This window comes from Salmo salar, chromosome ssa16 (genome assembly GCF_905237065.1).
Source record: "Salmo salar chromosome ssa16, Ssal_v3.1, whole genome shotgun sequence".
Lineage (NCBI taxonomy): Eukaryota > Metazoa > Chordata > Actinopteri > Salmoniformes > Salmonidae > Salmo > Salmo salar.
Window position 1 is genome coordinate 35,366,091 of NC_059457.1, and position 26,427 is coordinate 35,392,517.

The 26,427-nt window shown below is 45.8% G+C and overlaps 1 protein-coding gene across 1 annotated transcript in view; it reads left to right on the top strand.

The window, feature by feature from the left end:
* The window catches only part of LOC106573646 (SNF-related serine/threonine-protein kinase), a 56,384-nt gene that overhangs the window by 22,514 nt on the left and 7,443 nt on the right, over positions 1-26,427 (top strand). Inside the window, exons 2-3 of the mRNA XM_014148885.2 lie at positions 14,843-15,566; positions 22,900-23,041. Coding sequence (XP_014004360.1) covers positions 14,978-15,566; positions 22,900-23,041 — 731 coding nt within the window. The 5' untranslated portion in view covers positions 14,843-14,977. The remainder of the gene's footprint in view (positions 1-14,842; positions 15,567-22,899; positions 23,042-26,427) is intronic.

Here is a 26,427-nt window from a genome sequence, read left to right on the forward strand (position 1 = left end):
TGCTGGGTTTTTCACGCTCAACAGTTTCCAATGTGTATCAAGAATGGTCCACCACCCAAAGGACATCCAGCCTGTGGGAAGCATTGGAGTCAACATGGGCCGGCATCCCTGTGAAACACTTTCGACACCTTGTGGAGTCCATGCCCCGATCACTGGAGTCTGTTCTGAGGGCCAAAGTGTTACTAATGTTTGGTATAGTCAGTTTATATATCTATCATAAGGCTGTATGCCATTTTTGATATACAGTGCCTTCGGAAAGTATTCAGATCCCTTGACTTTAAAAAAAAAAATTTTAGGTTACATCCGTGTTCTAAAATTGATTCAATTGTTTTTTCCCTCATCAATCTACAGACAATACCCCAAAAACAGTTTTATTAGACATTTTTGCTCATTTATAAAACATATATAAATATGACATTTACTGTGCATAAGTATTCAGACCCTTTACTCAGTACTTTGTTGAAGCACCTTTGGCAGCAATTACAGCATAGAGTCTTCTTGGGTATGACGCTACAAGCTTGGCACACCTGTATTTGGGGAGTTTCTCCCATTCTTCTCTGCAGATCCTCTCAAGCTCTGTCAGGTTTGATGGGGAGCTTCACTGCACAGCTATTTTCAGGTCTTTCCAGAGATGGTCGACTGGGTTCAAGTCCGGGCTCTGGCTGGGCAATTCAAGAACATTCAGAGACTTGTCCCGAATCCACTCCTGCGTTGTCTTGGTTGTATGCTTAGGGTCGTTGTCCTGTTGGAAGGTGAACCTTCACCCCAGTCTGTGGTCCTGAGCGCTCTCGAGCAGGTTTTCATCAAGGATCTCTCTGTACTTTGCTCCGTTCATCTTTGCCTCGATCCTGACAAGTCTCCCAGTCCCTGCCGCTGAAAAACATCCCCACAGCATGATGCTGCCACCACCATGTTTCAACATAAGGATGGTGCCAGGTTTCCTCCAGACGTGACGCTTTGCATTCAGGCCAAAGAGTTGAATATTGTTTTCATCAGACCAGAGAATCTTGTTTTTCATGGTCTGAGAGTCTTTAGGTGCCCTTTGGCAAACTCCAAATGAGTTGTCATGTGCCTTTTACTGAGGAGTGTCTTCCGTCCACTCTACCATAAAGGCCTGATTGGTAGAGTGCTGCAGAGATGGTTGTCCTTCTGGAAGATTCTCCCATCTCTGCAGAGGAACTCTAGAGCTCTGTCAGAGTGACCATAGGGTTCTTGGTTACCTCCCTGACCAAGGCCCTTCTCCCCCGATTGCTCAGTTTGGCCGGGCAGCCATCTCTAGGAAGAGTCTTGGTGGTTTCAAACTTCTTCCATTTAAGAATGATGGAGGCCACTGTACTCTTGGGGACCTTCAATGCTGCAGAAATCTTTTGGTACCCTTCCTCAGATCTGTGCCTCAACACAATCCTGTGTCGGAGCTCTGTGGACAATTCCTTCAAACTCATGGCCTGGTTTTTACTCTGACATGCACTGTCAACTGTGGGACCTTATATAGACAGGTGTGTGCCTTTCCAAATCATGTCCAATTAATTGAATTTACCACAGGTGCACCTCAATCAAGTTGTAGAAACATCTCAAGGATGATCAATGGAAACAGGGTGCACCTGAGCTCAATTTCGAGTCTCATAGCAAAGGGTCTGAACACTTATGTAAATAAGGTATTTCTGTTTTTTGTTTTCGCTTTGTCATGATGAGGTATTATGTGTAGATTGCTGATGATTTTTTTTTTCTTTAATCAATTTTAGAATAAGGCTGTAACGTAAGAAAATGTGGAAAAAGTCAAGCGGTCTGAATACTTTCCGAAGACACTGTAGGCCTATTGTAAATGTGTATTATTGTGGCGTCACCATCTTCATTGCATATTAATTTGACAGAGGTAATGAACTACCCATTGATCAGCACAGCAATTGATAAAACAGGACCATGTTTAAAAAAACAAGTGTTTCTGAGCTCATGTCAATATTACACAGGTAAGCAAACAGTTACAGAAATCAGGAATAGAGTCTGGTTCTATAGAGTCCGGTTCTATAGACCTCTACTGTATATGAGAAACTGTGTCCAACAGACCACCACCTGTTGTTATGATGGTGACATACTGAACAAAAAAAAATGTTATTAAATAATGATGCTAAAATAATGATTTAAGGAAATACAGGCAGGCACCACATTTCTACAAGACAAAACAGCTGGCTCAATCAAGCATTATGGTCTTGTAATTATAAAAGCAAAGCTTACTTTCATATAATAAAAAAAAGCTTGAAAGGGTAGAGGAATGGGATTAGTGTGGTGTTTGAAGAATCCAATGCTTTAACTTGTATGCGGTACGAATCCCATTATTGTGGGAGCACCTCTAAGAGTATGAATTAGGCTGTTTGAGAAGGTTTGAATCCTAAGCAACCTGCATACATATTGTTTGAAATACAATATAACAACATAGCTACTGTAGTAGGTCAAAGCTGTGTGCTGGAAAACCTTGGTAGAGCATGGGTTGAGTAGGCATTGTGGTGCTCTTGAATTTCCTTTCTTTTTCAGCTTCACTTAAAACATTGTTTTTTTGTTTTTTTAATTAGCTATAACCTTGGTTGTCCTGCTTAACAGTGTTTTGTAAACATTCCACTTGAGAGAGAGCACAGAGAGAGAGCGAGCTCAGAAAGAGTGTGCAGAGAGAAAGAGAGCACAGAGAGAGAGAGCACAGAGAGAGTACAGAGACTTGGCCATCAGATACCCACTCCTTTGACCTGCACACATCAGACTGTGGGCAGGTCAATAATTCACAGAATTGATTCCTGCAGATAAACAGAGCTCTATGTCTGTCTGTCTGCACATGCTCCTCATAGGACTCAGCACTCAGACACATGTGAGAAGGCCTGCTCTCTCTCCATCCCTTCTGCTTCTTTGGCACATTAACCATTCAGTTACACACACTCGCACAAACACACACACACTTGTGCTCACACACTGACATGGCGGCGGCACACACACACTCACGGATACACACACCCACACAAACAAATTATAATATCACATTACAGATATCGATCCATACCATTTTTGCAGGATCGCAGTTATCTGACTCCCTGCCACTAACTCCCTGAATGCACTCAACATCCATAGCCTTTATTCCTTCCAACCCTGTCTGTATCTGCCACCCTTCTCCATTTAGACCTTCCCCACCTACCTCTGTTTATTCTAGCCCTTCCTCTCTCCTGTCCATTATCCTCTCACAGTTACGTGTATCCACACCTATAGTGACGCCTGTTCTGTTCTTTCTGCCTCCCTTCCTGTTTCCTTCGATAGTCCTCTGGGATTCTTGGACAGTTCACACTGGTCACAGAAGTCAGTTCAACGTCTAGTTTTGATTTACATGTAGTTGACTTTGTAACTAAGGTGAATTCAACATGACATCAACACAAATTTCACCATGTCATTGGATTTCGGTTCAAAGTTGGGTGAAAAAAAGACGAAATGCCCTTACAATGATGACTTTTTTCAAATTCAGTCAGTTTTTCACATTGATTCAATGTCATCACATTTTTTGTTTGAAATGACGTGGAAAACAACATTGACTCAACCAGTTTTTGCCCAGTGGGTTGTAACTTGTGAGGCACAGAGGTGGAACTATACTGTTTATGCTGGAATGTTTATGATGCCATTAAGGGATTTGAGATTGTTTTATGTCATGTGTTCCAAAAAAAAATGCCTTTTATGTTGTTGTAGTTTTTTCAAGTTTATGTTGTTCAACTGGCTGTGTTTGTTAGACAGAAGTCAATGAGGCCACCTGGCCCCTGCTTCCAGTCCCTTCTGTTTATAGGAAGGAACACTTCCCTAACCTGTCTGTCAGGTCACTATGTACTGTGCAAGAATGCACACACGCACTCCCTCTGCGTGGGTTCAATGACAGCCTGTGTCTGTGAGAAACTGGAAATGAGAATGAAATGCAGCCAGGAAATTTTGGCAACAGTTCTGAAGCTAAATGTCTCTATTGTAATAAAGGTGACTATGGCCACTGGGACTACTAAAATTAGTTTAAAGATTGTAAAGGGTGATTTACGGTCTTCCCTGTAGCTCAGTTGGTAGATCATGGTGTTTGCAACGCCAGGGTTGTGGGTTCGATTCCCACGGGGGGCCAGCACAGAAAAAAAAATGAATGAAATGTATGCATTCACTACTGTAAGTCGCTCTGGATAAGAGCGTCTGCTAAATGACTAAAATGTGATTCTGCTAGTATTATATGGGCGATTCCGCGGGAGCAGAAAATATTTTGGGAATCTCAGGTTGTTCTGGCAATTGTCAGTAGAAACTTCATGGTTTTTACATTTGTATTTACTTTTTTTAAATCGTGATGAAAGTGGGCCATTTTAGGCACTTTTTAGACATATACCTGCCTCCTGTAAGACCCTATGATCTATGAGCTGTACAGGATACAGACAACATCTTGGGTTCATTATACTCCTTACACTCTTAGAAAAGAAGGTGCTATCTAGAAACTACACTGAACAAAAATATAAATGCAACTTTCAGCCATTTCATTTTACTGAGTTACAGTTCATGAAAGGAAATCAGTCAATTGAATTAAATTCATTAGGCCCTAATCTATGGATTTCACGTGACTGGGCAGGGATGCAGCCATGGGTGGGCCTGGCTGCCAAGTGGGTGGGCCTATGCCCTCCCAGGCCCACCCACTGGGGAGCCAGGCCCAGTCAATCAGAATTAGTTTTTACGACAAAAGGGCTTTATTACAGACAGAAATACTCTTCCATTTCATCAGCAGTCAGGGTGGCTGGTCTCAGACGATCCCGCAGGTCAAGAAACCGGATGTGGAGGTCCTGGGCTGGCGTGGTTACACATGGTCTGCGGTTGTGAGGACGGTTGTACTTACTGCCAAATTCTCTAAAACGACGTTGGAGGCAGCTTATGGTAGATACATTAACATTCAATTATCTGTCAGCATGCCAATTGCACGCTCCCTCAAAACTTGAGACATCTGTGGCATTGTGTTGTGTGACAAAACTGCACATTTGAAAGTGGCCTTTTATTGTCCCCAGCACAAGGTACACATGTGTAATGATCATGCTGTTTAATCAGCTTCCTGATATGCCACACCTATCAGGTGTATGGATAATCTTGGCAAAGGAAAAATGCTCACTACCAGGGATGAAAACAAATTTGTGCACAAAATTTTTGAGAAATAAGCTTTTTGTGCGTATGAAACATTTCTGGGATCTTTTATTTCAGCTCATGAAACATATTACATGTTGCGTTTATATATTTTTTGTTCAATATAAAAGGGTTCTTTGGCTGTCCCCATAGGAAAACACTTTGAAGAACCCATTTTTGGTTCTCTTTTGGTGCTCTTTTGGGTGTCAGTTGGCTTTTCATAGCTGGGCATTCAGAGATCGAGACAGCAGGTGCGGTAGAGAGAGAGAGAGAGGGAGAGTCGAAAACAGCAGGTCCGAGACAAGGTAGTATGTCCAGGGAACAGGTCAGGGTTCCATAGCCACATGCAGAACAGTTGAAACTAGAGCAGCAGCACGACCAGGTGGACAGCCAGGAGTCATCGGTCTAGGTAGTCCGGAGGCATGGTCCTAGGTAGAGGTCGACCGATTATGATTTTTCAATACCGATACCGATTATTGGAGGACCCCCCCCCCCCCAAAAAAAAAGCCGGTGCCGATTAACCGGCCGATTTAAAAAATTTTTTAATAATGACAATTACAACAATACTGAATGAACACTTATTTTAACTTAATATAATACATCAATAAAATAAATTTAGCCTCAAATAAATAATGAAACATGTTCAATTTGATTTAAATAATGCAAAAACAAAGTGTTGGAGAAGAAAGTAAAAGTGCAATATGTGCCATGTAAAAAAGCTAACGTTTAAGTTCCTTGCTCAGAACATGAGAACATGTGAAAGCTGGTGGTTCCTTTTAACATGAGTCTTCAGTATTCCCAGGTAAGGTGTTTTAGGGTGTAGTTATTATAGGAATTATAGGACTATTTCTCTCTACACGATTTGTATTTCATATACCTTTGACTATTGGATGTTCTTATAGGCACTTTAGTATTGCCAGTGTAACAGTATAGCTTCTGTCCCTCTCCTTGCTCCTACCTGGGCTCGAACCAGGAACACATCGACAACAGCCACCCTCGAAGCAGCGTTACCCATGTAGAGGAAGGGAAAAAACTACTCCAAGTCTCAGAGAGAGTGACGTTTGAAACGCTATTAGCGCGCACCCCGCTAACTAGCTAGCCATTTCACATCGGTTACACCAGCCTAATCTCAGGAGTAGATAGGCTTGAAGTCATAAACAGCGCAATGCATTGCGAAGGGCTGCTGGCAAAATGCACGAAAGTGCTATTTTGAATGAATGCTTACGAGCCTGCTGGTGCCTACCAACGCTCAGTCAGACTGCTCTATCAAATCATAGACTTAATTATAACATAATAACACACAGAAACACGAGCCTTAGGTCATTAATATGGTCGAATCCGGAAACTATCATCTCGAAAACAAAACGTTATTCCTGTTACATTGCACAACCTTCAGTGTTATGTCATAATTACATTGTCACGATCGTCGTCGGTTATTGAGGACCAAAACGCAGCAGGTATGTGTATGCTCATCTTGTTTATTAACTTCCAAAAAACGAACGTACAAAAAAACACGAACGATTGACAAACTGACAGTCTGGTAAGGCACTAGGCTAAACACAGAACAATCACCCACAAATAACAAACACAAACACACCCTAATATATGTGACTCTCAATCAAAGGCAGATAGAGAACACCTGCCTTCAACTGAGAGTCCCAACCCCAATTAACCCAACATAGAACCAGACATACTAGACTAAACATAGAATACATGGAAACCAAACAGTGCCCAAAAACCCCGGAATACTAAATCAAATGCCCCTTCAACAAACACACCACCCCGAACCACATAAAACGAATACCCTCTGCCACGTCCTGACCAAACTACAATACTAATTAACCTTTATACTGGCCAGGACGTGACAGTACCCCCCCCTTAAAGGTGCTAACCCCGGAAGCACCTTAAAACAAAAAAAACAACCCCAAACAACAAAACCAAAATTCCCCTCTACTAAAGGGAGGGAAGGGAGGGTGGCTGCCGTCAACGACGGCACTGTGCTACACCCCCCCTCCCCAACCCACCTATATCTGGCGGTGGCTCTGGTTCCGGCCGTTCCAGGCTGTCGGGCCACTCTGGCATCGCCGGGGGGCAGTCGGGCCACTCTGGCATCGCCGGGGGGCAGTCGGGGCAGTCTGGCAACTCGGGACAGTCTGGCAACTCGGGACAGTCTGGGCAGTCTGGCAACTCGGGACAGTCTGGCAACTCGGGACAGTCTGGGCAGTCTGGCAACTCGGGACAGTCTGGGCAGTCTGGCAACTCGGGACAGTCTGGGCAGTCTGGCAACTCGGGACAGTCTGGCAACTGGGGGCAGTCTGGCAACTGGGGACAGTCTGGCAACTGGGGACAGTCTGGCAACTGGGGACAGTCTGGGCAGTCTGGCAACTGGGGACAGTCTGGGCAGTCTGGCAACTGGGGACAGTCTGGGCAGTCTGGCAACTGGGGACAGTCTGGGCAGTCTGGCAACTGGGGACAGTCTGGGCAGTCTGGCCACTCGGGACAGTCTGGGCAGTCTGGCCACTCCGGCAGTTCAGGGCAGTCTGGCCACTCCGGCAGTTCAGGGCAGTCTGGCCACTCCGGCAGTTCAGGGCAGTCTGGCCACTCCGGCAGTTCAGGGCAGTCTGGCCACTCCGGCAGTTCAGCGCAGTCTGGCCACTCCGGCAGTTCAGCGCAGTCTGGCCACTCCGGCAGTTCAGCGCAGTCTGGCCACTCCGGCAGTTCAGCGCAGTCTGGCCACTCCGGCAGTTCAGCGCAGTCTGGCCACTCCGGCAGTTCAGCGCAGTCTGACCTCTCTGGCGACTGTTGACTGGCGGGCAGCTCTGACGACTGTTGACTGGTGGGCAGCTCTGACGACTGTTGACTGGCGGGCAGCTCTGACGACTGTTGACTGGCGGGCAGCTCTGACGACTGTTGACTGGCGGGCAGCTCTGACGACTGTTGACTGGCGGGCAGCTCTGACGACTGTTGACTGGCGGGCAGCTCTGACGACTGTTGACTGGCGGGCAGCTCTGACGACTGTTGACTGGCGGGCAGCTCTGATGACGACTGTTGACTGGCGGGCAGCTCTGATGACGACTGTTGACTGGCGGGCAGCTCTGATGACGACTGTTGACTGGCGGGCAGCTCTGATGACGACTGTTGACTGGCGGGCAGCTCTGATGACGACTGTTGACTGGCGGGCAGCTCTGATGACGACTGTTGACTGGCGGGCAGCTCTGATGACGACTGTTGACTGGCGGGCAGCTCTGATGACGACTGTTGACTGGCGGGCAGCTCTGATGACGACTGTTGACTGGCGGGCAGCTCTGATGACGACTGTTGACTGGCGGGCAAGCTCTGATGAAGACTGTTGACTGGCGGGCAGCTCTGATGACGACTGTTGACTGGTGGGCAGCTCTGATGACGACTGTTGACTGGCGTGGCTGGGTTTACGCACTTGTAGCCTGGTGCGTGGTGCTGGTACTGGGCTTACCAGATTATGAACACGCACCTCCAGGCTAGTGCGGGGAGCGGGAACAGGACGAGTCGGACTGGGTTGACGCACTTCCGGGTCCACACGAGAGACAGGAGCTGGAAACCCAGGGCTATGGAGGCGCACAGTCGGTCTAGATCTTACCTCCTGCACAACCCGCCTTGGCTGGATGGAACTAGTAGCCCTGTACGAGCGGGGTGCTCGTACAGGGCAGACTGGGCTGTGCAGGGGCCTGATGGTAGCCGTGCGTAGAGCGGGAGTTGGGTAGCCTGGTCCTCGGAGGCGTACCGGCGACCAGATGCGCTGCGCAGGCATCCTCCTACCAGGCTGGATGCCCGCTCTAGCACGGCACCTGCGAGGAGCTGGAATAACGCGCACCGGATTGTGCGTGCGTATGGGTGAGATAGTGCGCTCCTCAGCGCAACATAGCGCTCTCCACCCCATACGCTCCTCCATATAACCACGGGTAGCTGGCTTCCGGCTCTTCTTACGCCTAGCCAAACTACCCGTGTGCCCCCCCAAAAAAAATTCTTGGGGGTGCCTCTCGTGCTTCTCCCTCAGCGCGTCCATGGTCTCGTACCTACGCCTCTCTGCCTTGGCTGCCTCAATTTCCCACTGCGGGCGGCGATACTCCCCAGCCTGGTGCCAAGGTCCGGCCCCGTCCAGAACTTCCTCCCAGGTCCACTTCTCCCGCCAGTCCAACTCGAATTCCCTCTGCTCCTTCTTCTGCTGCTTGGTCCATAGTTGGTGGGTGATTCTGTCACGATCGTCGTCGGTTATTGAGGACCAAAACGCAGCAGGTATGTGTATGCTCATCTTGTTTATTAACTTCCAAAAAACGAACGTACAAAAATAACAAAAAAACACTAACGATTGACAAACTGACAGTCTGGTAAGGCACTAGGCTAAACACAGAACAATCACCCAGAAATAACAAACACAAACACACCCTAATATATGGGACTCTCAATCAAAGGCAGATAGAGAACACCTGCCTTCAACTGAGAGTCCCAACCTCAATTAACCCAACATAGAACCAGACATACTAGACTAAACATAGAATACATGGAAACCAAACAGTGCCCAAAAACCCCGGAATACTAAATCAAATGCCCCTTCAACAAACACACCACCCCGAACCACATAAAACGAATACCCTCTGCCACGTCCTGACCAAACTACAATACTAATTAACCTTTATACTGGCCAGGACGTGACATACATAAAATTCTGACAAATTACCCAAAGTGTTGCATATACCCTGACTGCGTGCAATGAACGCAAAATGACACAATTTCACCTGGTTAATATTGCCTGCTAACCTGGATTTCATTTAGCTAAATATGCAGGTTTAAAAATATATACTTCTGTGTATTGATTTTAAGAAAGGCATTGATGTTTATGGTTAGGTACAGTCGTGCAACGATTGTGCTTTTTTCGCAAATGCGCTTTTGTTAAATCATCCCCGTTTGGCGAAGTCGGCTGTCTTTGATAGGAAGAAATAGTCTTCACAGTTCGCAACGAGCCAGGCGGCCCAAACTGCTGCATATACCCTGACTCTGTTTGCAAGAGAAGTGACACATTTTCCCTAGTTAAAAGAAATTCATGTTAGCTGGCAATATTAACTAAATATGAAGGTTTAAAAATATATACTTGTGTATTGATTTTAAGAAAGGCATTGATGTTTATGGTTGGAGCAACGTGTACCTAAGCGATTATATGCAACGCAGGACAGGCTAGATTAACTAGTAATATCATCAACCATGTGTAGTTAACTAGTGATTATGATTGATTGATTGTTTTTTATAAGATAAGTTTAATGCTAGCTAGCATTCGCGTAACCTCGTGGAGTGCAATGTAAAGCAGGTGGTTAGAGCGTTGGACTAGTTAACCGTAAGGTTGCAAGATTGAATCCCTGAGCTGACAAGGTAAAAATCTGTCTTTCTGCCCCTGAACAAGGCAGTTAACCCACCGTTCCTAGGCCGTCATTGAAAATAAGAAGCCTAGTTAAATAAAAGGTCTAAAAAATGTTTTTTAAATCGGCCAAATCTGCGTCCAAAAATACCGATTTCCGATTGTTATGAAAACTTGAAATCGGCCCTAATTAATCGGCCATTCCGATTAATCGGTTGACCTCTAGTCCTAGGGCTCATGTCCTCTGGGAGGGGAGGGAGAGAGAATTAGAGGGAGCATACTTAAATTCACACAGGACACCAGATAAGACAGGAGAATTACACCAGATCAAACAGACTGACCCTAGCACCCCGGCACATAGACCATTGCAGCATATATACTGGAGGCTAAGAAAGGCGGGGTCGGGGGACACTGTGGCCCCGTATGACAATACCCTCGGACAGGGCCAACCAGGCAGGATATAACCCCACCCACTTTGCCAAAGCACAGCCCCCACACCACTAGAGGGATATGAACAGACCACCAACTTACTACCCTGAGACAAAGCTGAGTATAGCCCACAAAGTTCTCCTCCACCACACAAGCCCGAGGGGGCACAAGACCGGACAGGAAGATCACGTCAATGACTCAACCCACTCAAGTTAAGTATAGAGCAAAAAAGCCTGGCATGACATGACGCATCCCTCCTAGGGACGGCATTGAAGAACACTAGTAAGCCAGTGACTCAGCCCCCGTAATAGGGTCAGAGGCAGAGAGTCCCAGTGGAGAGAGGGGAGCCGGCCAGGCAGAGACAGCAAGAGCAGTTCGTCATTCCAGTGCCTTGCCATTCACATTCACACCCCTGGGCCAGACTGCACTCAATCATAGGACCTACTGAAGAGATGAGTCTTCAGTAAAGACTTAAATGTTGAGACCGTGTATATCTCTCTCACATGGATAGGCAGACCATTTCATAAAATTGATCTCAATAGGTGAAACCCTGCCTTCAGCTGTTTGCTTAGAAATTCTAGGGAGAATTAGGAGGCCTGCGTCTTGTGACCATAGCCTATGTGTAGGTATGTACAGCAGGTAGGAGCAAGTCCATGTAATCCTTTGTAGGTTAGCATCAAAACCTTGAAATCAGCCCTAGCCCAGAAAGCCAGTGTCGCGAGGCTAGTACTGGTGTAATATGATTCTTTGGTTCTAGTCAAGATTCTAGCAGCCGTATTTAGCACTAACTGAAGTTTATTTAGTGCTTTACCCAGATAGCCGGAGAGTAGAGCATTGCAGTAGTCTTCTCTAGAAGTGACAAAAGCATGGATTAGATTTTCTGCATTATTTTTGGACAAAAAGTTTCTGATTTTTGAAATGTTATGAAGATGGAAAAAAGCTGCCATTGAAATATTATTGCTATGTTCATCAAAAGAGCGATCAGGGTCCAGAGTAACGCCAAGGTCCTTCACAGTTTTATTTGATACGACTGTACAACTATCAAGATTAATTGTCAGATCAAAGAGTAGATCTCTTTGTTTCTTGGGACCTAGAACTAGCATCTCTATTTTGTCCGAGTTTAAAAGTAAAACATTTTCCCCCATCCACTTCCTTATGTCTGAAACACAGGCTTCCAGGGTAGGCAATTTTGGAGCTTCACCATGTTTCATCGAAATGTACAGCTGTGTTTTGTCTGCATAGCAGTGAAAGTTGACATTGTGTTTCCGAATGACATCACCAAGAGGTAGAATATATAGTGAAAACAATAGTGGTGGTCCTAAAACGGAACCTTGAGGAACACCGAAACTTAAAATTGATTTGTCAGAGGACAAATCATCCTCAGAGATGAACTGATATCTTTCTGACCGATAAGATCTAAACCAGGCAATAACTTGTCCACGTAGACCAATTAGGGTTTCCAATCTCTCCAAAAGAATGTGGTCATCGATGGTGTCAAATGCAGTCTAGAAGCACAAGGACAGATGCCTTGGTCTAACGCCATTAAAAGGTCATTTACCACCTTCACAAGTGCAGTCTCAGTACTATGATGGGGTCTAAAACCAGACCGAAGTGTTTCGTATACATTGTTTGGTCTTCAGGAAGGCAGCTTTTTCCGGGTCAAGATTTGGCTTTTTCAAGAGATGCTTTATTACTGCCACTTTTAGTGAGTTTGGTACACATTCGGAGGATAGGGAGCTGTTTATTATGTTCAAAATAGGAGGGCCAAACACAGGAAGTAGCTCTTTCAGTAGTTTAGTTGGAATAGGCTCCAGTATGCAGCTGGAAGGTTTATATGCCATGACTATTTTTGTGAATGTGTCAAGAGATACAGGATTGAAAAACTTGAGTGTCTTCATTGATCCTAGGTCCTGGCAGTTCTGGGCAGACTCAGGACAATTGAGCTTTGGAGAAATATGCAGATTCAAAGAGAAGTCTGTAATTTTCTTTCTAATGATCATGATCTTTTCGTTGAAGACGTTCATGAAAAGCCATTCTCTCTTGGGAATGCTGCTTTTTAGTTAGCTTTGCGATAGTAAAGTCAATTTTGGATTGTTCTTATTCTCCTCAATTAGGTTGGAAAAATAGGCTGATCGAGCAGCAGTGAGGGCTCTTCGATATTGCACAGTACTGTCTTTCCATGATAATTGGAAGACTTCCAGTTTGGTGGAGAGCCATTTCCATTCCAATTTTCTGGAAGCTTGCTTCAGGGCTCTGGTATTTTCTGTAATACCAGGGAGCTAATTTCTTGTGACAAATGTTTTTTGTTTTTAGGGGTGCGATTGCATCTAGGGTACTACGCAAGGTTAAATGTAGATCTTCAGTTAGGTGGTTAACAGATTTTGGCACTCCAATGTCCTTGGGTACATGGATGGAGTCTGGATAGCGCAGCTTTTGATTATCCTGGGTTGTCTGAGTCTGAGCAGATTATTTGTTGTGATTGCAAACGTAATAAAATGGTGGTCCAATAGTCCAGGATTATGAAGAAAAACATTAAGATCCACAATATTTATTCCATGGGACAAAGGTATGATCCAGGGTATGACCGTGGAAATGTGTAGGTCCAGAGTCGATGATGGCAGGGTGGCAGGTAAGGTGGTGGTGATATGTTCCTTGACTAGTCTCTCAAAGCACTTCATGATGACATAAGTGAGTGCTACGGGGCGATAGTCATTTAGTTCAGTTATCTTTTCCTTTTTTGGTACAGGAACAATGAAGCATGTGGGGACAGCAGACTGGGATAGGGAGCGATTGAGTATATCCGTAAACACACCAGCCAGCTGGTCTGCGCATGCTCTGAGGGCGCGGCTAGGGATGCCGACTGGGTCAGCAGCCTTGCAAGGGTTAACATGTTTAAATGTCTTACTCATGTCGGCCATTCGGAGAAGGAGAGGGGGGCCCGTAGTCCTTGGTAGCGGGCCACGTCGGTGGCACTGTATTATCCTCAAAGCAGGCAAAGAAGGTGTTTAGTTTGCTTGGAAGCAAGACATCGGTGTCTGTGACGTGGCTGGTTTTCTTTTTGTTGTCTGTAATTGCCTGTAGACCCTGCCACATACGTCTCGTGTTTGAGCCGTTGAATTGCGACTCCGCTTTGTCCCTATACTGACATTTCACTTGTTTGATTGTCTTGCGGAGGGAATAACTACACTGTTTATATTCGGCCATATACGGGCGATTTTGCCCAATCTAGATCTAAGGCACAGAAACGGTCTCAATGGGGGTAGAGTTAAGTCTAATTCATGTTTTCTTTTTTGCCATGGAACATCTGGTATTGTAGTATACAAATCTAGTTTGAAGAGTGTGTTGTTACCAACAATATGTCTAAAATAAGATATATCTAAAAAGGTAGTTTTGAGATATCAATGTAAATATTTTTAATGTTGACTAAAGTCATGTGAAATTTTGTATTTCAAAATCTAGACATTCTCCATATTTGAGAGAACACTATAAGGAGTATCCTGACACCAAGATGTTGTCTGTATCATGTGCGTTTCACAGATCATAGGGTCTTAGGGTCTTACAGGAGACATATACAGTATACAGTAGGTCCAGCAACGTCTGGGGTAGGCCGTCATTGTAAATAAGGATTTGTTCTTAACTGACTTGCCTGGTTAAATAAAATAAAAAATCTGAGCAATGAAACTCTAATAAGGAACGCAACAGACTGCAGGGCTGAAGAAATTGCAGTGCATTTCAATGTTGTTAGGATCGAAGTGTTTTTTTTATAGTATTTCAAACACCACATCTCCCATACCGATCTGGATAATAAAAACCCTCCTCCATCTTGTTTGATATGAAGTACTGACTGTGTTTCCCATCGCTTAATTTGTCCAGGTAATGCATCAGTAGAGAGAGCCTCCAGCCCAACCCTCCCTCTCTTCATACCGAGACCCCTCATCCAGACTGAGACTGTCTCCAGCACCAACACACCACTCCCCTCACCCCGCCCTTGCCCCGCCCCACCCAGACATGGCTGCTTCTAAGAGTGGCTACGAGGGCAAGATCGCTGGCCTCTACGACCTGGATCGCACGCTGGGGAAAGGCCACTTCGCCGTGGTCAAGCTGGCCCGCCACGTCTTCACAGGCCAGCTGGTGGCGGTCAAGGTGATTGACAAGACCAAGTTGGACACCATGGCGACGGGCCACCTGCTGCAGGAGGTGCGCTGTATGAAGCTGGTGCAGCACCCCAACGTGGTGCGGCTCTATGAGGTCATTGACACCGCCACCAAGCTCTACCTCATCCTGGAGCTGGGCGATGGAGGGGACATGTATGACTATATCCTGCGCCACGAGGGTGGAGTGGCCGAGGACACGGCTAAAGTTCACTTCGCCCAGATCGTCCAGTCCATCTCCTACTGCCACCGGCTCCATGTGGTGCACCGAGACCTCAAGCCAGAGAATGTGGTGTTCTTCAGGCAGCAGGGAACAGTCAAGCTGACCGACTTCGGCTTCAGCAACCTCTTCAAGCCCGGGACCATGCTGATGACCAGCTGTGGTTCGCTGGCTTACTCCGCCCCAGAGATCCTGCTGGGGGATGAGTATGACGCTCCGGCTGTAGGTAAGACACATGGGGGACCTGGACAGTGGGTGTCTGGATGAGCAGGGGGTCTGTCTGTCCATCTGGATGTCTGGCTGATTAACTTTCTCTCTGTCTGTCTGGCTTGCTGGATGGATGGCTTTTTCTATCATAATGCTCAAGAGATGAGAGAAAGACATACAGTGTCTTCAGAAAATATTCAGACCCTTTAAAAAAAATATTTGTACATTTATTAAAAATTGAAAACAGAAGTACCTTATTTACATAAGTATTCAGACCCTTTACTATGACACTCAAAATTGAGCTCAGGTGCACCCTGTTTCCATTGAGCATCCTTGAGATGTTTCTTCAGCTCGATTGGAGTCCAATTTAATTGATTGGACATGATTTGAAAAGGCACACACCTGTCTATATAAGGTCCCACAGTTGGCAGTGCATGTCAGAGCAAAAACCAAGCCATGAGGTCAAAGGAATTGCCCGTAGAGCTCCGAGACAGGATTGTGTCGAGGCACAGATCTGGGGAAGGGTACCAAAACATTTCTCAAGCATTGAAGGTCCTCAAGAACACAGTGGCCTCCATCATTCTTAAATGGAAGAAGTTTGAAACCACCAAGTTTTCCAAACTCGGTCCTGGTGCCCCCCCTGGGTGCACATTTTGGTTTTTGCCCTAGCACTACAAAGCTGATTAAAATAATCAAAGCTTGATGATGAGTTGGTTATTTGAATCAGCTGTGTAGAGCTAGGGCAAAAACCAAAACGTGCACCCTGGGAGCTCCACAGAATTACCACAAATCCTCTGAGACCAAGATAAAGCTGGAGAAATGAACATCTGTGCAAGCATTCCTCTAGCTCACACAAACACAAGTATATATTCATTGAATCCATATTTAGAATTTACAGAAGCAAAATGTGAAAAGAAATTCAAGGGGATGTAGACTTTCTACACACACACACATACACACACCCACACACACACACACACACACACAAACGTGAACAGATGGAGTAGTCTCTGGGCTGCAGAGAATCTGGAATGGAAATGTAATTTGCGCATGGATAGGCGGCATAGCAATCCTCGCACGGCTTTAATCTAGGCCAGGGACAGTGAAGCTGTGTACATGCCAGGGGGTAGTTGTCTCTGTGTCAGAATAGGAGGATTGTGGGTTGCCACTCACAGTTCAGTATGTCCGCACACTGATGTTGTTTTTAATCTGGTCTGTTTACCGCAGACAGACAGGGTTGTATATGGGCTTTTTCTTCAATTTAAATCTAATTAAATACATTTCATTAAATCAAATGGAGAGTAGTGCAGGGAGAGTGAATGAATTATGAAGATATGTACTAGGTTCCAGACCTGCAGTATTCCTGACCTAAACATTCCCCAAGTACACAGTTCTATCCTGCCCCAGATATATGAACACCTGGCTGCACCTTATTCACCTGACCTCGTTGCTAAGAAAATGGCCTGTTATTGTGAAAACACCATGACATCCTCACACACATGGAACGTGTTGTGGTGCTGTGCCATTATCACCTTAACAGAACACTGAGAGACAGTAAAAGAGGTGAGTGAGGGCAGAGTAATTCCTTCTGTTCCTCGCAGTGTGGAATCCAGTAAACCTATTAGATCTGCTAGGTAATGGCCACCGGCCAGGGAACAGCTGAGTGTTCAATGACACAGACAGACACATATACAGGAGGACAGGATTACAGCTTAGAGGGAATCTAATCAGACTCAAACCTCATCTCAGCACGACACACTACTAGTCCACAGTGTGGTTCTATACATTCCTTAGTCATAACTGCTGATGGAATTGGCCATGTGAAATAATGAAGATCAGCACTACACTAAGTAAAGTATATATTTCCTATGGGTACATACTCTAGAAAATCTAGTTGAGACTGTTTGATGTCGATATTTCAGCACAGTGTGATCCAAGTAGGACTGGTAATACTACAGTACAGGGCTGTATGTGGTGCTGTGCTGGGAGTGTGCCAGGTTGAAAGCCCCTAACTGGGTCAGACCCAGACCAGCCTACCAGGTGACCAGAGCCAAGTGGGCTGCCCACTGTAGAGGGACCGCAGGGGTTTAGGCACGTGCACTGAAACCAAAACCAAAACCACCTCATTCACCTGCAGAATCAGGACCTGGCGTGAGCACCTACGCACCTTAAACATGCCCCCAAAATAAAGACTACACAAGCCAGCCCAGGAGATTTGTGACAGAATCCTTAGATCTGTATTCTCTGATCAGTCCTGTGTGTGTCACTGTGTGTTTGGGCTGTGCTCACCTACATTTGTAGTGGATGCTTTCATTCCCTCTGGTTAATACATTCGCTTGATGTACCAGCTAATCCACAAACACATCTGCGACACACTTTTGTAAAAAATCAAAACATGTTTATTGGCTTGCATGGCAGTGGCACTGCTGTAAAATAAAATCCCACATTTTTGGGCCTATTGCACGTGGGTGGCTTTGGCATTGTGTGTGAGACTGTGTGAACTGACCAGAGAAAGGTCCCATTCCCCAACCAACACACGACACGGGACAGGTTTCTGGCATTAACCTGGTTTGAGCCCGCTCATGATGACCCAGTGATTAGTGCCCTGTCTAAACAGAGCCTGGGAAACACACACATAGCAATGTGGCTGAAGAGACCTTTTTCTAGTGTCAACTTGTCTCTGATGTTATCTGACAGGCTTCGTTGAAGTCAAGCTGGGACAAGGCCTGACGAGTGTGGGTGTGTGTGGGGGAGGGGGTCCTATTACTACAGGATTCTATATGTCATTCTATGGTCTAGTCTCTGTGACTCAGTAGTCTTCAGATGACACCTGAAAACCCCATGGATGGAGACTGAGTCAGAGTGGTGTACAGTTACAGTATGACTGACTCTGAATGAATATTCTTTAGCTCAGCATGCTATTATTTTGGTCCACTGATCAGGTGCTGGTTTAATCCACACATTAGGCCTCAGTGACAGAGTGCCAGCTGAGAGAGGCAGCTCGCTCACTGAGGCCTGCTGCCACTACACTGCCATACAGCCCTGCTAATGATAACGCAACACTGCAAAGCATAACAAAACACAGCACAGGGTTGAGGTCAACTCCATTTCAATTCAGGCAATTCAGAAAGTGAATCGAATTTCCAGTGCAAGAATTTCCAACCACTCTGACGGTAAATGACACCTGGAAGATTGGACTTTCATCTGCTGAAGGGACAGAACGTGGCCCTGCAGCAAACTGCCAGGTGTGAAAGAAGAGCTGTAGAGACACACACATATATACACATATACATGAACACACGCACCTGCACCTGCACCCGCCCACATGTAGAATCATGTATTGACTATTTGTACACTGTGTACTGTATATTGTATGGAATATTGTATAGGTGGGTACTGTATACTGCTATGAATGGACCTCCAGGGGCATTGAACTGAGTGTCTGTCTCCTAGTTATTATGAGAGCAGTGTGACTGTCTGAACACAGTGGAAATATGATGAGGCAGAGACAATCAGAGGCCTGTGTGTGCAGAGTGCATAGTGCAGAGTCATGCAGGGTTCGTCCCATACCCAAGGCGATCTGACAGGGAGTCTGTTTTTTGTGTCTAACACATGGCTGTTAACGTTACATAAGCCAAACCAAGCAGTGTGGGGAAGAACAGATAGTCAGATACCATCTCAGGCCCTCTGTCTTGTCTTGTGTCCTGGGCTATTTCAGTAGATCTCGTCTGTCTACCTCTGTTCTGCCTTAACATTCAAGTCTACTTCACAGGCAGACATTTTCATTATGTATTTGTCACGTCTGCTCCCGCTCTTCCCCCCCAAGCGCCAGGCTGCCCAGCATCACGCACTCCTATCATCTATTACGCACACCTGCCTTCCCTCGTCGCGCGTATCTGCGATATTGGACTCACCTGGACTCACTCATCATCTGTTTATTACCTCCCCTATATTTGTCAGTTCCCTTGCTCTGTTCCCTGCTGATGCATTAATTGTCTTTTGTTTTTGTTACCTGTTTGCTGGCGCTGTTCCTGTCTCGTTCCATGTCCGTTATTTATTCAATGTTTTACTCCCTGTACCTGCTTCGTCTCTCCAGCGTCATTCATGTGACAGTATTTCTCTAAATCTGTAGTAGACAAACTAGTTGACATGTCAAATCTCTAGGTTAACCAAACATTTAAATGATCGTCAATTAAGAGCAGTAGGATTAAGTAATATATTTTAACAAAAGAGCAAGTACTTTTGATGTATTTGTATACATGTATTTCTAGATGAAACACTAAATAAGTTTGGTGAGAAGGTGACCATGAATTTGTGTTGTACTTTGTCAATTGAAAATGTGCTTAGAGTTTTGAAACCACTGCCTTTTTGATGATCTGTTTTGAGTTTTGTACTAAGAGTTATGAACAGATGGGGTGAGGTTTAGAGGGAGGGAGAGATGTAGATGGGAGAGAGCTCTCATTATGTACTCTAGAACAGAGTATTTCCTTTGAGTGAGGGAGCGGATTTCTCCTCTGGAGACAAACACCATCTGCTGGGATATTTAGAGAGAGAGGGCGGAGAGGAGGAGCAGGAAGAGAGGGAGGGGAGGGGGAGAGGGCACAGGGAGAGAGAGAGAGAGGGGGGGAGCAGGGTGCAGGTAGAGAGAGGGCACAGGGAGAGAGGGAGAAAGAGAGAAAGAGAGAGAGAGGGGGGGGCACAGGTAGAGAGAGAGGGCACAGGTAGAGAGAGGGCACAGGGAGAGAGAGAGAGTAGAGGGCACAGGAGAGAGAAGAGAAAGAGAGAGAGAGGGGGGGGTAGAGAGGCAAGAGAGGCACAGGTAGAGAGGGAGAAAGAGAGAGAGGGGGAGGGCACAGGGAGAGAGAGAGGGCACAGGTAGAGAGAGAGGGCACAGGTAGAGAGAGAGAGAGAGAGAGAGAGAGGGCACAGGGAGAGGGGGAGAGCAGAGAAAGAGAGTACAGAGATTTGGCCGTCAGACGCCCACTCCATTGACCTGCACACATCAGACTGTGGGCAGGTCAATAATTAGCAGCATTGAGCTCTGTGTATGTCTGTCTGCACATGATCCTCATATTCACACACTTGAACGAATGCACACATACAATATATATTGAACAAAAATGTAACCGCAACATGTAAAGTGTTGATCCTATGTTTCATGAGCTGTAATAAAATGCAATGCATTTACATCCTAATAGTGAGCATTTCTCCTTTTCCAAGATAATCCATCCACCTGACAGGTGTGGCATATCAAGAACCTGATTGAACAGCATGATCATTACACGAGTGCACCTTGTGCTGGGGACAATAAATGGCCACTCTAAAATTTCACACAATAGGCCGCAGATGTCTCAAGTTGAGGGAGCGTGCAATTGGCGTGCTGACTGCAGGAATGTCCACCAGAGCTGTTTCCAGATAATTTAATGTTCCAACGTCATTTTAGAGAATTTGGCAATACGCCCAACCGGCCTCACAGACCACGTTTAACCACGCCAGCCCAGGACCTCCACATCCAGCTTCTTCACCTGCGGGATCGTCTGAGACCAGTAACCCGGACAGCTGATGAAACTGTGGGTTTGCACAACTGAAGAATTTCTGCATAAACTGTCAGAAACCGTCTCAGGGAAGCTCATCTGTGTGCTCGTCATCCTCAACAGGGTCTTGACCTGGCTGCATTTCGGCATCGTAACCGACTTCAGTGGGCAAATTCTCACCTTCGATGACCACTAGTATGCTGGAGAAGTTTGCTCTTCACAGATTAATCCCGGTTTCAACTGTACCAGACAGATGGCAGACAGCGAGTATGGCGTCATGTGGGTGAGTGGTTTACCACCATGAGTGCCCCATGGTGGTGGTGGGGTTATGGTATTGCATTTTATTGATGGCAATTTGAATGCAACGAGATACCGTGATGAGATCCTGAGGCCCGTTGTCGTGCCATTCATCCACCGCCATCACCTCATGTTTCAGCATGATAATACACGGCCCCATGTCGCTAGGATCTGTACACAATTCCTGGAAGCTGAACATTTTCCAGTTCTTCAATGGCCTGCATATTCATCAGACATGTCAACCGTTGAGCATGTTTGGGATGCTCTGGATTGACGTTTTCGACAGCATGTTCCATTTAGGTCATCAGGCTGCTGATTATCCCGCACACCTGTCACCATCGTCTCGCGCACCTGTGCCTCATGACACTCACCTGGACTCCATCACCTCCTTGATTATTTTCTCTATATCTGTCACTCCCCTTGGTTCTTTCCTCAGGCGTTATTGACTCTGTTTTCATGTCGGTGCGTTGTTTGTGTTACGTGTTTATTGTTTCATTTATTTATTAAAACCCCTGAACTTGCTTCCCGACTCTCAGCGCACTTGTTACATTGGGCCTAATTTATTTATTTACATTGACTGATTTCATTATAGGAACTGTAACTCAGTAAAATCTTTGAAATTGTAGCATGTTGCGTTTATATATTTTGTACAGTATATAGAGAGAGATTGTAGGAGACAGAGACAGAACATGAGTATAATCACTGGGATTTCACATGGGTAAAATCTATCCTCATATAGGGCTTTCTCAAATATTTTTTTTTTTAACCTTTATTTAACTAGGCAAGTCAGTTAAGAACAAATTCTTATTTACAATGATGGCCTAGGAACAGTGGGTTAACTGCCTTGTTCAGGGGCAGAACGACAGATTTGCTAAAAGAGAATGTCAGTCAGTAAGAGCATAGCCAGAGCCGGCTATATAGAAGGCTCTGGGCAGGGCCATAGGGACACGGAGTGTCAGTGTGGGTGAGAGGTTGGGTCTCTCTGTCTCATAGGGCCACTCACAGTGTGGGTGAGAGGTTGGGTCTCTCTGTCTCATAGGGCCACTCACAGTGTGGGTGAGAGGTTGGGTCTCTCTGTCTCATAGGGCCACTCACAGTGTGGGTGAGAGGTTGGGTCTCTCTGTCTCATAGGGCCACTCACAGTGTGGGTGAGAGGTTGGCCCGGAGTGCTCCAGACCTGCGTGCTCCAGACCCTGCCTCTGACACACTGATTGGGGGAGGGAGAGTTACTGTATGTACTCACCCAGCTGTCTGGGACAAAGGCCTGGATCTGTAAACAACATCATTCATTTCAGCCGCTGGAACCAGCCTACTGAGGGACAAGTTATACTGTAGATGTTTGTTGGTTGGTTTGTTCCAGTGATTATTAGGGCAAGGAGTATTTTCTTGATCATGTGTCCTGACCATACAAATATCTAGGCCCTAGTGATCATATAGTATGTGTGTGCATACTCACTTTACGAAGTTTGACAATGTGTTTATGTATCTATGGTGACTGTATGCATGGTGTTTGTGTTACAGATATTTGGTCACTGGGGGTGATCCTCTTCATGCTGGTGTGTGGACAGCCGCCTTTCCAGGAGACCAATGACAGTGAGACGCTCACCATGATCATGGACTGTCGCTACACCGTCCCCGACCATGTCTCCGCAGACTGTACGGAGTGAGTAGCATCACCCTCTCCTTTGAGCCTCCAGCTCTCACACACACCATGCATTAACCTAAACACAGTGCCACACAATGCCGTTTAAATATGTCATGTGGTTTTAGAATTCTCTCAGATGCACTAGAAATAGACTGTGGTTATGCAACAGCGATACATGCAGACACATAATAACCACGATGCCAGTTGTCAGCGCTCCGTGTGTTTCTGAATGCCTTGCCCTAACTTGCCTTACCCCAGTCAGCCCCAGCCAACCTTTATTTTGACAAGGAGTCAGTGCTGAGACCAAGGTCTGGTTTCCAGATGAGCCCTGCATAGCACCACAATACACATCAAAATACAATAAACACATTAAACTACACATTCATATACACAATAAAATACACGTTATTATACACAACAATACATGAAAAGCAAAACAATCATAAAAAACGGTGAAAAGGACCCCTGACAAAAGGCTGAAATGCCCTAGAGGCACCAGTTGTATTGTAGATCATTCCACAAGTAAGGTGCAAGAAAATGAAAGGTTGATTTACCTAACCCTCTAGACACCAGCGGGCTTGATCATTTGTCATTTTAAATCTTAACAGTGATGTTAGGTAAGTCAGACGTTTGTGGAGCATATTGATGTGATCTACTTGACTTCAAAGAGGTGGCTGAGATTTTATTAACCCCATGTCTCCTATCGCCCAAACTCTGAACTTCACGCCTGACTGAGAACCTCGTGCAAACAGCCTTCTGGACACACTCTACCCTGTGCTCTTTGGCTGTTTTTGTCAGAGGGCGCAAGCCAATCACTGAATAGGGAATACAATATTGAAAGTTGATTTAAGGTGGCCAGCCAACCAGTGGGTAGAATAAAGAGATGGCTGAAATGAAAGTATATCTCATGATTTCCAAAAATGATGACAGTTCTAGGAAACTGAGAGTTGCTGAGTGAGTTGGTTCAGATCCATGTTGTATTGGACTGCCACTTGTCTGTAATTTATTGCGTGGTTACGATCAATCCCTGGATACCTAGTCACTCCATTCTACATCTGACCCCAGATCTCACCTCACCTCTGGTATCTATTAAAGTTCAATCTGAACAAAACTGTCTTTGTGTTAAAAAGGGATGAATTAGCTAAGCCCCTTGGTACCAATGCTATTTGTGTTTGAGACTCAAGAACACCCCTGCAGCCACTGAACCGCAGTCCAGACCTTCCAGACCTTGTGGTTCTGAGTCAGATGATGGAACCTCAGACGTCTAACTGACTGGCGCAGGAACAGTTTTAAACATAAAACCTGGGTCATATGACCAAGGCCCTGATGAAAGCTATTTTCATGGGAAGATGATTCCTTGCAAAACAGAACAGTCCTGCGGGCACAATCAACAGAGCGAAAGCAGACCTCTCCCTACCCACCCACCCTCCATCTCTCTCTCCCCTGCAATCTCTCACTATCTCCCTCTCACTCCCCCTCTCTCTTTCCCTCTCTCTCCTGCTATCTCTCTCTCCCCTCTGTTGCTCTCTCTCTCCCCCTCTCTCTCTCTCCCTTTCCTGCTATCTCTCTCTTCCCTCTGTGGCTCTCTTTCTCCCGCTATCTCTCTCTCCCCTCTGTTGCTCTCTTTCTCCCGCTATCTCTCTCTCCCGTCTGTTGCTCTCTCTCGTGCTGTCCCTCTGCTGCTCTTTTTCTCTCTCCCTACCTACTCTTGCTTTACTTTACTGCATAGTAGTGTTGTGGGATGTGCATGGGTCAGTTAGGAGGACAGTGTGTAAATCATTCATTTGTATTAATATTTCAGTAGTTGTATGAATAGGATATACCAAACAACAAGAGCATTATTGGAGGTTCAAAGAAGTATGGGCACTTGCACAGTGTAAATGGACATAAGGGAAAATAGGGCATTATTAAAGGAGGATAGAACCTTTAGGCTGAATGGTGATCCTGGTCTTGCATGGTTAAACCACTTAAAGGCGTGTGCACACACACGCACACACACACACACACACACACACACACACACACACACACACACACACACACACACCACACAATTGTTTTTCTATCCTCATGGGGACCTAAAATTGATTTCCATTCAAAATTCTATTTTCCCTAACCCTAACCCTAACACCTAACCCTAACCCCTAACCCTAACCCCTAACCCTAACACCTAACCCTAACCCTAACCCCTAAACCTAACCCTAACCCCTAAACCTAACCCTAACACCTAACCCTAACCCTAACCCCTAAACCTAACCCTAACCCTAACACCTAACCCTAACCCTAACCCCTAAACCTAACCCTAACCCTAACACCTAACCCTAACCCCTAAACCTAACCCCTAACCCCTAACCCTAACCCCTAACCCTAAACCTAACCCTAACCCCTAACCCTAACCCTAACCCTAACCCCTAACCCCAACCCTAACCCTCAAAATTCTATTTTCCCTAAACCCCTAACCCCTAACCCTAACCCCTAACCCTAACCCCAACCCCAACCCTAACCCTAACCCCTAAACCTAACCCTAACCCCTAACCCTAACCCCTAACCCTAAACCTAACCCCTAACCCTAACCCCTAACCCTAACCCCTAACCCTAACCCCAACCCTAACCCCTAAACCTAAACCTAAACCTCTAACCCTAACCCTAACCTTAACCCTAACCCTAACCCTTAACCCCTAAACCTAACCCTAACCTAAAATTGATTTCCATTCAAAATTCTATTTTCCCTAACCCCTAAACCTAACCCTAACCCTAAACCTAACCCCTAAACCTAACCCTAACCCCTAACCCTAAACCTAACCCTAACCCCTAAACCTAACCCTAACCCTAACCCTAACCCCTAAACCCTAACCCCTAAACCTAACCCCTAAACCTAACCCCTAACCCCTAACCCTAACCTTAACCCTAACCCTAAACCCCTAAACCTAACCCTAACCTAAAATTGATTTCCATTCAAAATTCTATTTTCCCTAACCCCTAAACCTAACCCTAACCCTAAACCTAACCCTAACCCCTAAACCTAACCCTAACCCCTAACCCTAACACCTAACCCTAACCCCTAAACCTAACCCTAACCCCTAACCCCTAACCCTAACCCCTAAACCTAACCCCTAAACCTAACCCTAACCCTAACCCCTAAACCTAACCCTAACCCTAACCCCTAAACCTAAACCTAACCCCTAAACCTAACCCTAACCCCTAAACCTAACCCTAACCCCTAAACCTAACCCTAACCCCTAAACCTAACCCTAACCCTAAACCTAACACCTAACCCTAACCCCTAAACCTAACCCTAACCCCTAAACCTAACCCTAACCCTAACCCTTGCCCTAACACCTAAACCTAACCCCTAACCCTAAACCCTAACCCTAACCCCTAACCCTAACCCCAACCCTAACCCC